Source organism: Schistocerca americana, chromosome 6 (genome assembly GCF_021461395.2).
Source record: "Schistocerca americana isolate TAMUIC-IGC-003095 chromosome 6, iqSchAmer2.1, whole genome shotgun sequence".
Classification (NCBI taxonomy): Eukaryota; Metazoa; Arthropoda; class Insecta; order Orthoptera; family Acrididae; genus Schistocerca; species Schistocerca americana.
This window is the reverse complement of record NC_060124.1, coordinates 28,361,191-28,375,554: the sequence shown is the minus strand read 5'-3', so window position 1 is coordinate 28,375,554 and position 14,364 is coordinate 28,361,191. Positions and strand designations below refer to the sequence as shown.

The 14,364-nt window shown below is 41.1% G+C and overlaps 1 protein-coding gene across 1 annotated transcript in view; it reads right to left on the bottom strand.

Annotated features, from left to right (window-relative positions):
• Positions 1–14,364, bottom strand: part of LOC124619703 (dynein axonemal heavy chain 2) — a 1,014,172-nt gene that overhangs the window by 910,045 nt on the left and 89,763 nt on the right. Inside the window, 1 exon segment of the mRNA XM_047146260.1 lies at positions 8,512–8,677. Coding sequence (XP_047002216.1) covers positions 8,512–8,677 — 166 coding nt within the window.

The window sequence follows — 14,364 nt, the reverse complement described above, 5'->3', positions numbered from 1 at the left end:
TGCAAAACCTTTCACCTGACTCCATCAACCTACTGACCCCACCGACACCCCGCACCCCTACCTTCTACCTTCTTCCTAAAATCCACAAACCCAATCATCCCGGCCGCCCCATTGTAGCTGGTTACCAAGCCCCCACAGAACGTATCTCTGCCTACGTAGATCAACACCTTCAACCCCTTACATGCAGTCTCCCATCCTTCATCAAGGACACCAACCACTTCCTTGAACGCCTGGAATCCTTACCCAATCTGTTACCCCCGGAAACCATCCTTGTAACCATTGATGCCACGTCCTTATACACTAATATTCCGCACGTCCAGGGCCTCGCTGCGATGGAGCATTTCCTTTCACGCCGATCACCTGCCACCCTACCTAAAACCTCTTTCCTCATCACCTTAGCCAGCTTCATCCTGACCCACAACTTCTTCACTTTTGAGGGCCAGACATACCAACAATTAAAGGGAACAGCCATGGGCACCAGGATGGCCCCCTCGTACACCAACCTATTCATGGGTCGCTTAGAGGAAGCCTTCTTGGTTACCCAAGTCTGCCAACCCAAAGTTTGGTACAGATTTATTGATGACATCTTCATGATCTGGACTCACAGTGAAGAAGAACTCCAGAATTTCCTCTCCAACCTCAACTCCTTTGGTTCCATCAGTTTCACCTGGTCCTACTCCAAATCCCATGCCATTTTCCTTGACGTTGACCTCCACCTGTCCAATGGCCAACTTCACACGTCCGTCCACATCAAACCCACCAACAAGCAACAGTACCTCCATTATGACAGCTGCCACCCATTCCACATCAAACGGTCCCTTCCCTACAGCCTAGGTCTTCGTGGCAAACGAATCTGCTCCAGTCCGGAATCCCTGAATCATTACACCAACAACCTGAAAACAGCTTTCGCATCCCGCAACTACCCTCCCGACCTGGTACAGAAGCAAATAACCAGAGCCACTTCCTCGTCCCCTCAAACCCAGAATCCCCCACAGAAGAACCACAAAAGTGCCCCACTTGTGACAGGATACTTTCCGGGACTGGACCAGACTCTGAATGTGGCTCTCCAGCAGGGATACGACTTCCTCAAATCCTGCCCTGAAATGAGATCCATCCTTCATGAAATCCTCCCCACTCCACCAAGAGTGTCTTTCCGCCGTCCACCTAACCTTCGTAACCTGTTAGTTCATCCCTATGAAATCCCCAAACCACCTTCCCTACCCTCTGGCTCCTATCCTTGTAACCGCCCCCGATGCAAAACCTGTCCCATGCACCCTCCCACCACCACCTACTCCAGTCCTGTAACCCGGAAGGTGTACACGATCAGAGGCAGAGCCACGTGTGAAAGCACCCACGTGATTTACCAACTGACCTGCCTACACTGTGATGCATTCTATGTGGGAATGACCAGCAACAAACTGTCCATTCGCATGAATGGACACAGGCAGACAGTGTTTGTTGGTAATGAGGATCACCCTGTGGCTAAACATGCCTTGGTGCACAGCCAGCACATCTTGGCACAGTGTTACACCGTCCGGGTTATCTGGATACTTCCCACCAACACCAACCTATCCGAACTCCGGAGATGGGAACTTGCCCTTCAGTATATCCTCTCTTCTCGTCATCCGCCAGGCCTCAATCTCCGCTAATTTCAAGTTGCCGCCACTCATACCTCACCTGTCTTTCAACAACTTCTTTGCCTCTACACTTCTGCCTCGACTGACATCTCTGCCCAAACTCTTTGTCTTTAAATATGTCTGCTTGTGTCTGTATGTGTGGATGGATATGTGCGTGTGTGCTAGTGTATACCTGTCCTTTTTTCCCCCTAAGGTAAGTCTTTCTGCTCCCGGGATTGGAATGACTCCTTACCCTCTCCCTTAAAACCCACTTCCTTTCGTCTTCCCCTCTCCTTCCCTCTTTCCTGATGAGGCAACAGTTTGTTGCGAAAGCTTGAATATTGTGTGTATGTTTATGTTTGTTTGTGTATCTATCGACCTGCCAGCGCTTTTGTTCGGTAAGTCACCTCATCTTTGTTTTTATATATAATTTTTCCCACGTGGAATGTTTCCTTCCATTATATTGATATATATATATATATATATATAAAAACAAAGATGAGGTGACTTACCGAACAAAAGCGCTGGCAGGTCGATAGACACACAAACAAACACAAACATACACACAAAATTCAAGCTTTCGCAACAAACTGTTGCCTCATCAGGAAAGAGGGAAGGAGAGGGGAAGACGAAAGGAAGTGGCTTTTAAGGGAGAGGGTAAGGAGTCATTCCAATCCCGGGAGCGGAAAGACTTACCTTAGGGGGAAAAAAGGACAGGTATACACTCGCACACACGCACATATCCATCCACACATACAGACACGAGCATACATTTTTGTGTCTGTATATGTGCGGATGGATATGTGTGTGTGTGTGTGTGCGACTGTATACCTGTCCCTTTTTCCCCCTAAGGTAAGTCTTTCCGCTCCCGGGATTGGAATGACTCCTTACCCTCTCCCTTAAAACCCACTTCCTTTCATCTTCCCCTCTCCTTCCCTCTTTCCTGATGAGGCAACAGTTTGTTGCGAAAGCTTGAATTTTGTGTGTATGTTTGTGTTTGTTTGTGTGTCTATCGACCTGCCAGCGCTTTTGTTCGGTAAGTCACCTCATCTTTGTTTTTATATATAATTTTTCCCACGTGGAATGTTTCCTTCCATTATATATATAGAGAGAGAGAGAGAGAAACATTCCACATGGGAAAATATATCTAAAACACAGATGATGTGACTTACTGAACGAAAGTACTGGCAGGTCGATAGACACACAAACAAACACAAGCATACAAATGAAATTCAAGCTTTCGCAACAAACTGTTGCCTCGTCAGGAAAGAGGGAAGGAGAGGGAAAGACGAAAGGATGTGGGTTTTAAGGGAGAGGGTAAGGAGTCATTCCAATCCCGGGAGCGGAAAGACTTACCTTAGGGGGAAAAAGGGACAGGTATACACTCACAGACACACACATATCCATCCGCACATATACAGACACGAGCATACATTTTTGTGTCTGTATATGTGCGGATGGATATGTGTGTGTGTGTGCGACTGTATACCTGTCCCTTTTTCCCCCTAAGGTAAGTCTTTCCGCTCCCGGGATTGCAATGACTCCTTACCCTCTCCCTTAAAACTCACATCCTTTCGTCTTTCCCTCTCCTTCCCTCTTTACTGATGAAGCAACTATGGGTTGCGAAAGCTTGAATTTTGTGTGTGTGTTTGTGTTTGTTAGTGTCTCTATCAACATACCAACACTTTTTGGTCCCACTGAGAAATTCATTGCTTAAACTGAATTTCATTGGTTGTTAAGCTTTTTATGGCTGCTGGCAAGTTATTGAATATGTGTGTTCCTGAATAATGCACACCTTTTTGTATAAGAGTTAGTGACTTTAAATCCTTGTGAAGATTATTCTTATTTTTAGTATTGATTCCATGAATTGAGCTGTTGGTTTGAAAAAGTGATATATTTTTAATGACAAATTTCATTAAGGAATAAATATATCGGGAAGCAGTAATTAATATCCCTAGTTCCCTAAACAGGCTTCTGCAGGATGTTCTTGAGTTCACACCACATATAACTCTTACTGCACGTTTTTGTGCCTGGAAAACTTTAGCTTGGCTTGATAAGCACTCAACATCAACAACTTTCATTCTCCAGAGAAGTAGCACTTACAACACCATTCAAGGAACGATGTCCTCGACGTTGCCATGTCCCATCAAGTGCAACAGCAATGTCCCTGGTTCCACAAATATTTACAGTTTCTTCTACTCGCACATTTCATAGATGCTTTAGACACAACCATCAAGGCACCTAAAGGTATTTTTACGTACTTGCTGAACCTACTGGGAGGAGGAGGAAGGTCCATTAAACCACAAAACATTTGAGCAGCCTTTTTTCCTTTTCCTACTGCACGCAGTGCATACACTAACTTCAAATTCACATCAAATGAATTATGCACAATGTTCAAAGTCATTTTCAAGGTAGATTTATTGAAGGATCTACACAGAACAACTAATTTTGATGCTAAACACTTCCTGCTACTTCGATGTTGAGTTATTTCTAGACAGCCTACACCATCACATTGTTTACATTTCACCACTTCCCTTATCAAAGAAGATAAGATGCCCACATCAACAACAACAAATCCACTACAAACAGCATCACTGTTAACACAAAAATCTGAATCACCAAGAGGTGTGCCATGTCGGAATTTCTTCCCTGAAGAACTAATACATAGGTTACTTTCAACAGTGTGGCTTGCTTTGTTTGTGAACTGGTTACCATGGAATTTCCTTTTATTGAATTTCTTGATGCATGGCATAGTTCTTATTTACTGCGCACTAAAGGATATGTTCTTCCACAAATGTATGTAGCACTTGGGGAACAAACATTCAGTAACACATAAACAAACTACTTCAACAAAGCAAAAGTAAATGCTAGCAAAGATAATCATTTACAGACACTAGAAACCTGCACTGTTACCAACATATACAATATATCATACATATAATTGCTGGAAACAGGAAGTTCACAGCTATTTTCGAAATAATACTGGTTTCTGTAACAGTAATAGGGGGGGGGGGGGGGGGGGGGGGGGGGGGGGCAGCATACATGACCGTAACTTTAAAATTTTGGTACATACAGGCAATTTTTCATTTGAAACCCTGTAATGTATATGTCAATGTAATCAGGAAAGGCTACAGAATTTAATAAAGTCCTAAAAAATTTCAATTTTTCACCATTTATAAGTACCATGTATCCTTAATGCCGTTACTGTTTGTAATGTGCTCAACAAATCAACCATTGAAAGGCTAACTGTTACTGCTTGAGATTAACAACGAGCAGCTGTCTTGGTGAACTTTTAAGTGTTTGTGTGGATTGTAAGCCATCACCCTGGTTACCTAATGGCTAACTGTGGGACAATGTTTAGACTGTTATCTGTAGCGGGTGTCTTGCCTTATTATAGTCACCAGTACATGTTCTATTCTGTTGTTTTTGTCCTGTTCAAGACTTATTGGCAAGTGGCCAAAAATTTAGATGTTTTGTTGTGTGATTCACCTCTTCACTCATGTCACGTGACTTGCCTTCTTTTGACTGAACTTCTGCATGGTTTCAATAAACCATTTATCACCTACTGTTATGTGTTATTTGAAGTGGAAATTATCTAATTGCAGTTTATTTCAGGCCATCACTAAGCTTGTTTATGTTGTGTAAAGTTAAGTATAAATGAATGTGGTGTTTGATTGGTAACATGTAACAGATAGTTGCACATGGACATTGAAACTATAAGCATTAAAATTCTTGTCTTCAGTGTTGATTGGTAAGCTTCAAGGTGGCATGTACCATAAATGCACTGCATTCTAATAATGGTTTATTTTACAGGGTAAAATGTGTCTGTTCTTGCTGTCAATTAATTGTTATACCTATTACTTGGTTAAAATAAGAAAATCTGTTCTCTGTGTTCATACTCACCCCTCGTTTATCGTATTTCCATCTAATAATTAATGAGTTCAGTGAGTAAGAGTTATTTTATTTAATGATGGGTTTGTTCCATTGATGGTGGCCACCGTGGTCTCACACTAATGTCTCTTTACTGAACTGTCTTTCATTTACATGCTTTTGCTACACCTGAATTAGGCTCATTTCTATTGCTCCGTAAGGTTTATGTAGATGCTGACATGCGTGACAGTTAATTTTAGTGCCATAGTACTTGTTTGTATATTTTTTGAGGCAAAGGTTAACGGCTTCTCACTCTGTTACCGCCACTTGGGGCTGTTCTCTCATGTAAATGCTCTTGTTAGAGGCTGAGTAATAAGGTGAAACTCTTTTACAGATAATACCACTATTTGCTATTTTGTCTGTTTGAACTCCAATATTAACTATCTCTCAGCTTTTTTATAAAAAAAGTCATTGTTTATTTTCTTTGTATTTTTTGTCTATTTTTAATTTTTTGTGGTCAGTCATCTAAATAGATATTCTACCATTAACCGTTCCCAGAATGCTTTAATATATAATGTGGTATATTTATTTATTTTTAAGACATAATTTCATTCACTCCAACTCACCCTGACCACTGTGGTGATCACTTATCTAAACTAGCACGCACTCTAGTATTTGCCTGCATGTTCAGCAGTTGTAACAAACTCTGAATTGATTCAAACAGCTGTGAATTTGAAGTAATGTCTATGTTGCCAAGGTTTTGCATGATTAAATTGTACTGTCATTTTGGTAAAAGTGTCCACAAAATTTTGATGTTTAGGTCTAATCTAAAGTTGTTTTTTGTGTTTTTGAAAATAAAGTTTGTTAAATGCAACCAAAATTTTGCTGGCCCAGTACCTTACCATTCTCTGCACCCACTACTACCTATGGCTTCAGGTCTCAGGACAATGCTGTACCTAATTCTTCCCAAGGGTTTAACATACAGAGAAGATGTCAAAAAGGGAGCTTTATTATTGTGTATTTTTATTTGTGACAAGATAAGAAAAGGAAATAATGAAACTGTTTAGTGAACTAGCTTCCATTCAAAGACCAGGCAACAGCATAATACCTGTTTAATCTGTGTATATTTTGAGCTTTTTATTTTGATTGTATTACGATGACAAATACAAAATCATTGTGAGATGATCTGTAGATGGATGGATAAATAAATAAATAGATGGACTTGCTTAAGCACCATTTGGAGGACCCATACAGAAATTGTATTAAAAAAACACTCCAAGGAAATTAAATATAATGTTTATATGTATATATCCTGGAAAACCTAATAGAAGTGTTGATGCAGAATAAATACATGCAGGGCATTTTGGCCCGTGCAAATGTACTATGAATTTGTCGAAACACCAACAATTCATAATATGTTAAAAGGATTAAGGATCTTTTATAAATTGTAAGGTTTGGCAGAGAGTAAAAGTGGACACTGAATATTGGTACACAATTGTGTACCATATTTCTTAGAGGTTATGGGATTTGGTTGCTGTGAACCTTTGTGGATCACTGCCTCAAGACTGCAATATTGCAATACTGAACTGAGCTAATGATGTTCTATCCTACTAAGAGAGCAGTAACAAAACCATTATTAATTGCCTACATAAGCACTATTTTGGTTAAGTGGTTAAGCCAACATAGCTATTGCAGATAACAATCCCTAATTTGTGGTCAAGGAATTCAAGGAATTTTTGGCATGGGAAAAATGTACCACATCTCAATAGCCAAGTTCCATCCAAAAGATAAGCCTTGATAGAGGATAATGACACTGTTTGGTCATATTAGGGAGTTTGGTCATATTTTCTGAATACATTATTTAAAGAACCAGAACCATTAGGCAAAAGCATGCAGAATTTTAACTTACATTAAATCAAATACCCTATTCAGTTATGACATTATGTCCAACCTTGTGCCAGTTTCGGCATGTAGTGGAGTGGCATCAAATCCAAGGTCAGCTCAATGTGTATGGATAGCTCAATCAGGTAGTGGTTCAAAACTTTTGTTTTAATTTTGTGATGAGACAGTTCTTGTTTATAAAAGGCAAGTTAGTGCTTAAATTGGAGAAATACAATTGAATTATATGTTCACATTTTATACGGAACTAAATAAAACATAAAAAATATGACTACCTATTTCTGAATACACATCTTGCTGTTTATCAGTGTTATGGGCCAAGAAAAGATTAAACCAACCCTGGTATTATCCCAATTATGCAAACAACATAAAGGCTTCAGAATTGCACCATCAATGTTATAAGCATACAATATTAGATTCTTTGTCTAGTTTATGGACATTTACTTGTATTTACAAACATATAAAAGGAGCTAGTATTCCATACACCAACTGGTAATACTGCTTATGTTATTCTGTCCAGAACTAACGCTTTCAAAATGACTGTACCCCATCATTTAAGCAATAGATAATTAGTTTATTGCTAGAAGCAGTCACATGATAAGACTTATGTTCTGCAGGACAAATATCAAAGCATTCACTTCTGAAACTTTATTAATCATGAAGCTCTTACACTTGAGCCTCTCAGTTCACTGCAAGTTATACTTCTTAAGCTTGACATGATATAGTTATTCTTTTTATCACAGGACAATATGAATACAGTATCTGATCGCTGAAAATACTGGGACTGAAATTAAAGTCAAACAAACTATTTCTATTTAGGGAAAGAGGGAGGGGAAATTAAAACTAAAGTGAACATGGTGAAAAGGATATAATGATATCAATGTTTTAGCACTTAATTATAGTTTCCAGTAAAATATATTAAAACACCATAAGATGCCAGAATTAAAAACTGTGGGAAAGAAACAAGATCTTCATCTAATGACTGATAATACAAACACAGAATTCTACTCGTATCTGTACTTCAGAATTCAACTTTTAAACTATTTGTTATATTTAAAAAACTACTAACATTCTGTGTTTCTTGTTACATTAATTTGTGCATTTTAGATGAATGCAAATGAGTTACCTCTGCTGTCTTCTTTTCAAATAACTGTTTGAGGGCTGGTCGTTTGTAATAATGGTAAAATCCTTGCAATGCCTCAATACCTTCCTCAACATTCTTGATGGTTTCAAAAACTTTGATTACTAAATTTTCTAAGATAACTTCAAGCTCTTTTACTTGATTTCTGAACCTGAAATGAGAGGCATTACATTACTATTCAGTTAATGCACTTTCACACTCTTCAATCTAATTTTTTGAGTCTGATGGCAAATTTAGCCTTAAGTGCTTGGTTATTTATGTAATGCTTTAAAGACATCCATAATTAAGTGTGCAACTCCTGTTTAAATCTTTTCTATCTCTGCCATTAATTGTTTTTTATAAAAGTCCCTGATCAGTAAACAGCACTCATGAACTGGTCATGGGAGACCATTGTAACTTGCTATGTGGGCAAATTGAAAGCATACTGAATATTTAATTGAATATAATAGAAAGAAACATTCCACATGGGGAAAATATATTAAAAAAGATGCTGTGACTTACCAAATGGGAAAGCACTGGTAGATAGACACAATAAAAAACAAACAAACACACACACAAATATCAAGCTTTCGCAACCCATGGTTGCTTCATCAGGAAAGAGGGAAGGAGAGGGAAAGACGAAAGGATGTGGGTTTTAAGGGAGAGGGTAAGGAGTCATTCCAATGTATATGTGCGGATGGATATGTGTGTGCGTGCGAGTGTATACCTGTCCCTTTTTCCCCCTAAGGTAAGTCTTTCCGCTCCCGGGAACTTTTCTGAATTCCCCCCATTGCCTTAAACTCACCACACCTTTTCCTGCATCCCTCTTCCCTCTCCTTCAACCCTTCTGTCAGAAGGAGGAGCCACTGGCTCCAAAAGCTTGCTCATTCCTAATCTACTGTATGTTTTCTCCCGCCACTGCTTGATGAGTGGATTTTTTTTTAATCTATTGCATTAATTTTAAAGATATATGTAATTAAGTTTGGCCACACCCTAAGTTACTTTTCCCATTCATGCCATTATGCTTGTTAGATTTCGCAATCTGACATTGTAGTTAGATTTCCAGACCTGGCATTATACTTTTGTTCCTATAATTTTTCTAAACCTGAAAATGCCCTTGATTATCTAATTAAGACTCTGATTATGAATCTGAGTAAATTAGGTAAATTTCAAACATGGCAATCTTACATGAAAACAGAGAATGCACCATGACAGCATACAGTGTATTAATCAAATGGTACCCTGAATTTTAATACATTTAGTTAATCCCATAACGTATGATTTAAGTTCCAACAGCCTGGATCCAAAATCTAAATGTGATCACCTGGCCTTTGAGCCATTCCATGGTTCCGCAAATCAGTCTGACATTGTACCAATTGCGCACGACTTAAGCAGTGTAAGTACATGTGGAAGATCTAACTGGTTTAATTATGTAAAAATTACAACCTTGTGTATTATCAATCAATACAATATACACTCCTGGAAATGGAAAAAAGAACACATTGACACCGGTGTGTCAGACCCACCATACTTGCTCCGGACACTGCGAGAGGGCTGTACAAGCAATGATCACACGCACGGCACAGCGGACACACCAGGTACCGCGGTGTTGGCCGTCGAATGGCGCTAGCTGCGCAGCATTTGTGCACCGCCGCCGTCAGTGTCAGCCAGTTTGCCGTGGCATACGGAGCTCCATCGCAGTCTTTAACACTGGTAGCATGCCGCGACAGCGTGGACGTGAACCGTATGTGCAGTTGACGGACTTTGAGCGAGGGCGTATAGTGGGCATGCGGGAGGCCGGATGGACGTAGCGCCGAATTGCTCAACACGTGGGGCGTGAGGTCTCCACAGTACATCGATGTTGTCGCCAGTGGTCGGCGGAAGGTGCACATGCCCGTCGACCTGGGACCGGACCGCAGCGACGCACGGATGCACGCCAAGACCGTAGGATCCTACGCAGTGCCGTAGGGGACCGCACCGCCACTTCCCAGCAAATTAGGGACACTGTTGCTCCTGGGGTATCGGCGAGGACCATTCGCAACCGTCTCCATGAAGCTGGGCTACGGTCCCGCACACCGTTAGGCCGTCTTCCGCTCACGCCCCAACATCGTGCAGCCCGCCTCCAGTGGTGTCGCGACAGGCGTGAATGGAGGGACGAATGGAGACGTGTCGTCTTCAGCGATGAGAGACGCTTCTGCCTTGGTGCCAATGATGGTCGTATGCGTGTTTGGCGCCGTGCAGGTGAGCGCCACAATCAGGACTGCATACGACCGAGGCACACAGGGCCAACACCCGGCATCATGGTGTGGGGGAGCGATCTCCTACACTGGCCGTACACCACTGGTGATCGTCGAGGAGACACTGAATAGTGCACGGTACATCCAAACCGTCATCGAACCCATCGTTCTACCATTCCTAGACCGGCAAGGGAACTTGCTGTTCCAACAGGACAATGCACGTCCGCATGTATCCCGTGCCACCCAACGTGCTCTAGAAGGTGTAAGTCAACTACCCTGGCCAGCAAGATCTCCGGATCTGTCCCCCATTGAGCATGTTTGGGACTGGATGAAGCGTCGTCTCACGCGGTCCGCACGTCCAGCACGAACGCTGGTCCAATTGAGGCGCCAGGTGGAAATGGCATGGCAAGCCGTTCCACAGGACTACATCCAGCATCTCTACGATCGTCTCCATGGGAGAATAGCAGCCTGCATTGCTGCGAAAGGTGGATACACACTGTACTAGTGCCGACATTGTGCATGCTCTGTTGCCTGTGTCTATGTGCCTGTGGTTCTGTCAGTGTGATCATGTGATGTATCGGACCCCAGGAATGTGTCAATAAAGTTTCCCCTTCCTGGGACAATGAATTCACGGTGTTCGTATTTCAATTTCCAGGAGTGTAATAATTTAAGTGAACTTTACATTTCTTTACGCCCAAACTGTTTCACTACAATTTTTATTTTTCATGCAAACTTTACAGAGTCCTGATGGCATCGATTTTGATGCAGTTGGGTCATTGTGCTTAGGAAAATGGGCCCAGTGTTTCACATGCAGTCTCTCTTGTAAATCTCTGTACAGTACTCATCCCTGTCCTGTATAATCTGGTATATTCTCCAGTAATGATGTGGCTATTTCAAACCTATAATCAATGTAAATCTGTTCTTACCCCCATTATTTGTTTTGTTGCACGAATATATGAATTGAAAATACCAATATCTGCACAAAATGTACAAATCGCCGGCCATGGTGGTCTAGCGGTTCTAGGCGCTCAGTCCGGAACCGCATGACTGCTACAGTCGCAGGTTCGAATCCTGCCTCGGGCATGGATGTGTGTGATGTCCTTAGGTTAGTTAGGTTTAAGTAGTTCTAAGTTCTAGGGGACTCATGACCACAGATGTTAAGTCCCATAGTGCTCAGAGCCATTTGAACCATTTTGTACAAATCGAAAATACCAATATTGAACACATAAAAGAAAATATTTTTATATTCTTTCCTATATTTCCTCATGATTGGGAAGCTTGCAAGTGTTTGGTCTTGCCAATCAATTCCATTCATTCCCTTGTTGTAAGCACTTGGTTTTGAAGCATAATTACATCCTTGTACAATCATTTCTACTGGTTCATGTTTTTCATCACATAATGTGAACATATAGCTTCACAGCGAGTATCCGATTGCAGCTCCTTATTCTGTATTCCATCTTATTTAATTTTAGTTTACAGAAATCTTTTGGCAAATTCTTTCTATTTGAAAATATTGTGCCAATGACATTTGTTTTATAATCATGTGATAGCGTCATACACAAGTTTGATAAAAAGTATAAAAAGCATCAATTACCCAGGCATAATAACACTGACTGTGATAGCTTTGGAGGTGCTATATCACAGTTTATCTTACTGTGGTCTGTATATATTTTAAAGTCGTAGCAATAACCTGAATCTGACTCACATAATTCGTAAAATTTAATACCAAATTGATCCCTTTTTGATGAATTGCATTGTTTGTAAGATACATCGCCTTTAAATTACCCGAGTAATTTATCGATAGTGATGTTGTATTTCATTGTATAACTTCTTTAAATTTTGATTCAAATACTTTATCACAGGTGTTATTTTACTCAATTTGTCTGTGATGGTAACCAGATCATTGTCTGTAAAGTGCAAATGTCTCGTAATTTGCAGATATCTTTTTGGCAGCACTGTATTTCGAAATATGGGTGCCTCTGTAACAGCCCTCTTCGACCAATTCAGTTGGTTCTTCATCCGTGCAATTCTTATAGACAACACAAAATATCTTTTAGTTCCTTTACAATTCACAGGAAACCGGTTGTTATTGAGTCCTTGTATTCTGTTTGGATTGGTTTGTGTTTGTTCTGCGTACTGGTTAGTATTGGTTACAATATTCTCCCAGACCATGTTATCAAATATTACATTAAATACAGGGTGGAGCAGAGGAAACACGTGTTTTTTGAACTGCTAGTATGAAGCGATGAGAGGGGGTATTGACCTCGAACGAATGTTGGCAGACTGCCAATACAATGCAGTTTCAGTCACTATGGAGCATTGGAGTGTAGAGCATCGTGTGTTCATTGTCGAGCAGTACTTTACAAACAATGATTCCGTAGTCACAGTGCAACATATTTTGGGTCAAAATTTTAGAGTGGGACGTCGAGGTGCAGTGCCTGATCGAAATATTGTACTCCGACAGGTTGCAGCATTTAGAAGTACTGGATCTGTGATGAAAAATAAACCACCTGGTCTTCCCCGTTCAGTTCATATTCTGGAAAATGTAGACCGAGTGAGAACAGCAGTTCTTGTTAGTCCGAAACGATCAGCTAGATGACAGGCTGTAGCGCTGGGTATGTCATGTCGTTCACTTCATCGCATCTTACACGATGATCATAAACTTCACCCGTACAAGATAATGATCATCCAGCAGCTTAGTGAAGGGGATTTTGTGCAGCGCAGAGAGTTTTGTCGCATAATGGGCGATGCAGATGCTATAGTCTTCATGAGTGATGAAGCACATATTCTAGACAGTTAGGTCAATGTTCCAATTTGTTTGGATTGGACGCCGGAGAACCCACATGAATTACACTAAAGACCTCTCCACAGTTTAAAAGTAACAGTGTGGTGCTACATTTCAAAGATGGGGATTGTTGGACCTTATTTTTGTGTAAAGGGAGGAACTGCAGTTACATATACATCTACATCTACATTTATACTCTGTAAGCCACCCAACGGTGTGTGGCGGAGGGCACTTTACGTGCCACTGTCATTACCTCCCTCTCCTGTTCCAGTCGCGTATGGTTCGCGGGAAGAACGACTGTCTGAAAGCCTCCGTGCGCGCTCTAATCTCTCTAATTTTACATTCGTGATCTCCTCGAGAGGTATAAGTAGGGGGGAAGCAATATATTCGATACCTCATCCAAAAACGCACCCTCTCGAAACCTGGCGAGCAAGCTACACCGCGATGCAGAGCGCCTCTCTTGCAGAGTCTGCCACTTGAGTTTGTTAAACATCTCCGTAACGCTATCACGGTTATCAAATAACCCTGTGACAAAACGCGCCGCTCTTCTTTGGATCTTCTCTATCTCCTCCGTCAACCCGATCTGGTACGGATCCCACACTGATGAGCAATACTCAAGTATAGGTCGAGCGAGTGTTTTGTAAGCCACCTCCTTTGTTGATGGACTATATTTTCTAAGGACTCTCCCAATGAATCTCAACCTGGTACCCGCCTTACCAACAATTAATTTTATATGATCATTCACTTCAAATCGTTCCGCACGCATACTCCCAGATATTTTACAGAAGTAATTGCTACCAGTGTTTGTTCCGCTATCATATAATCATACAATAAAGG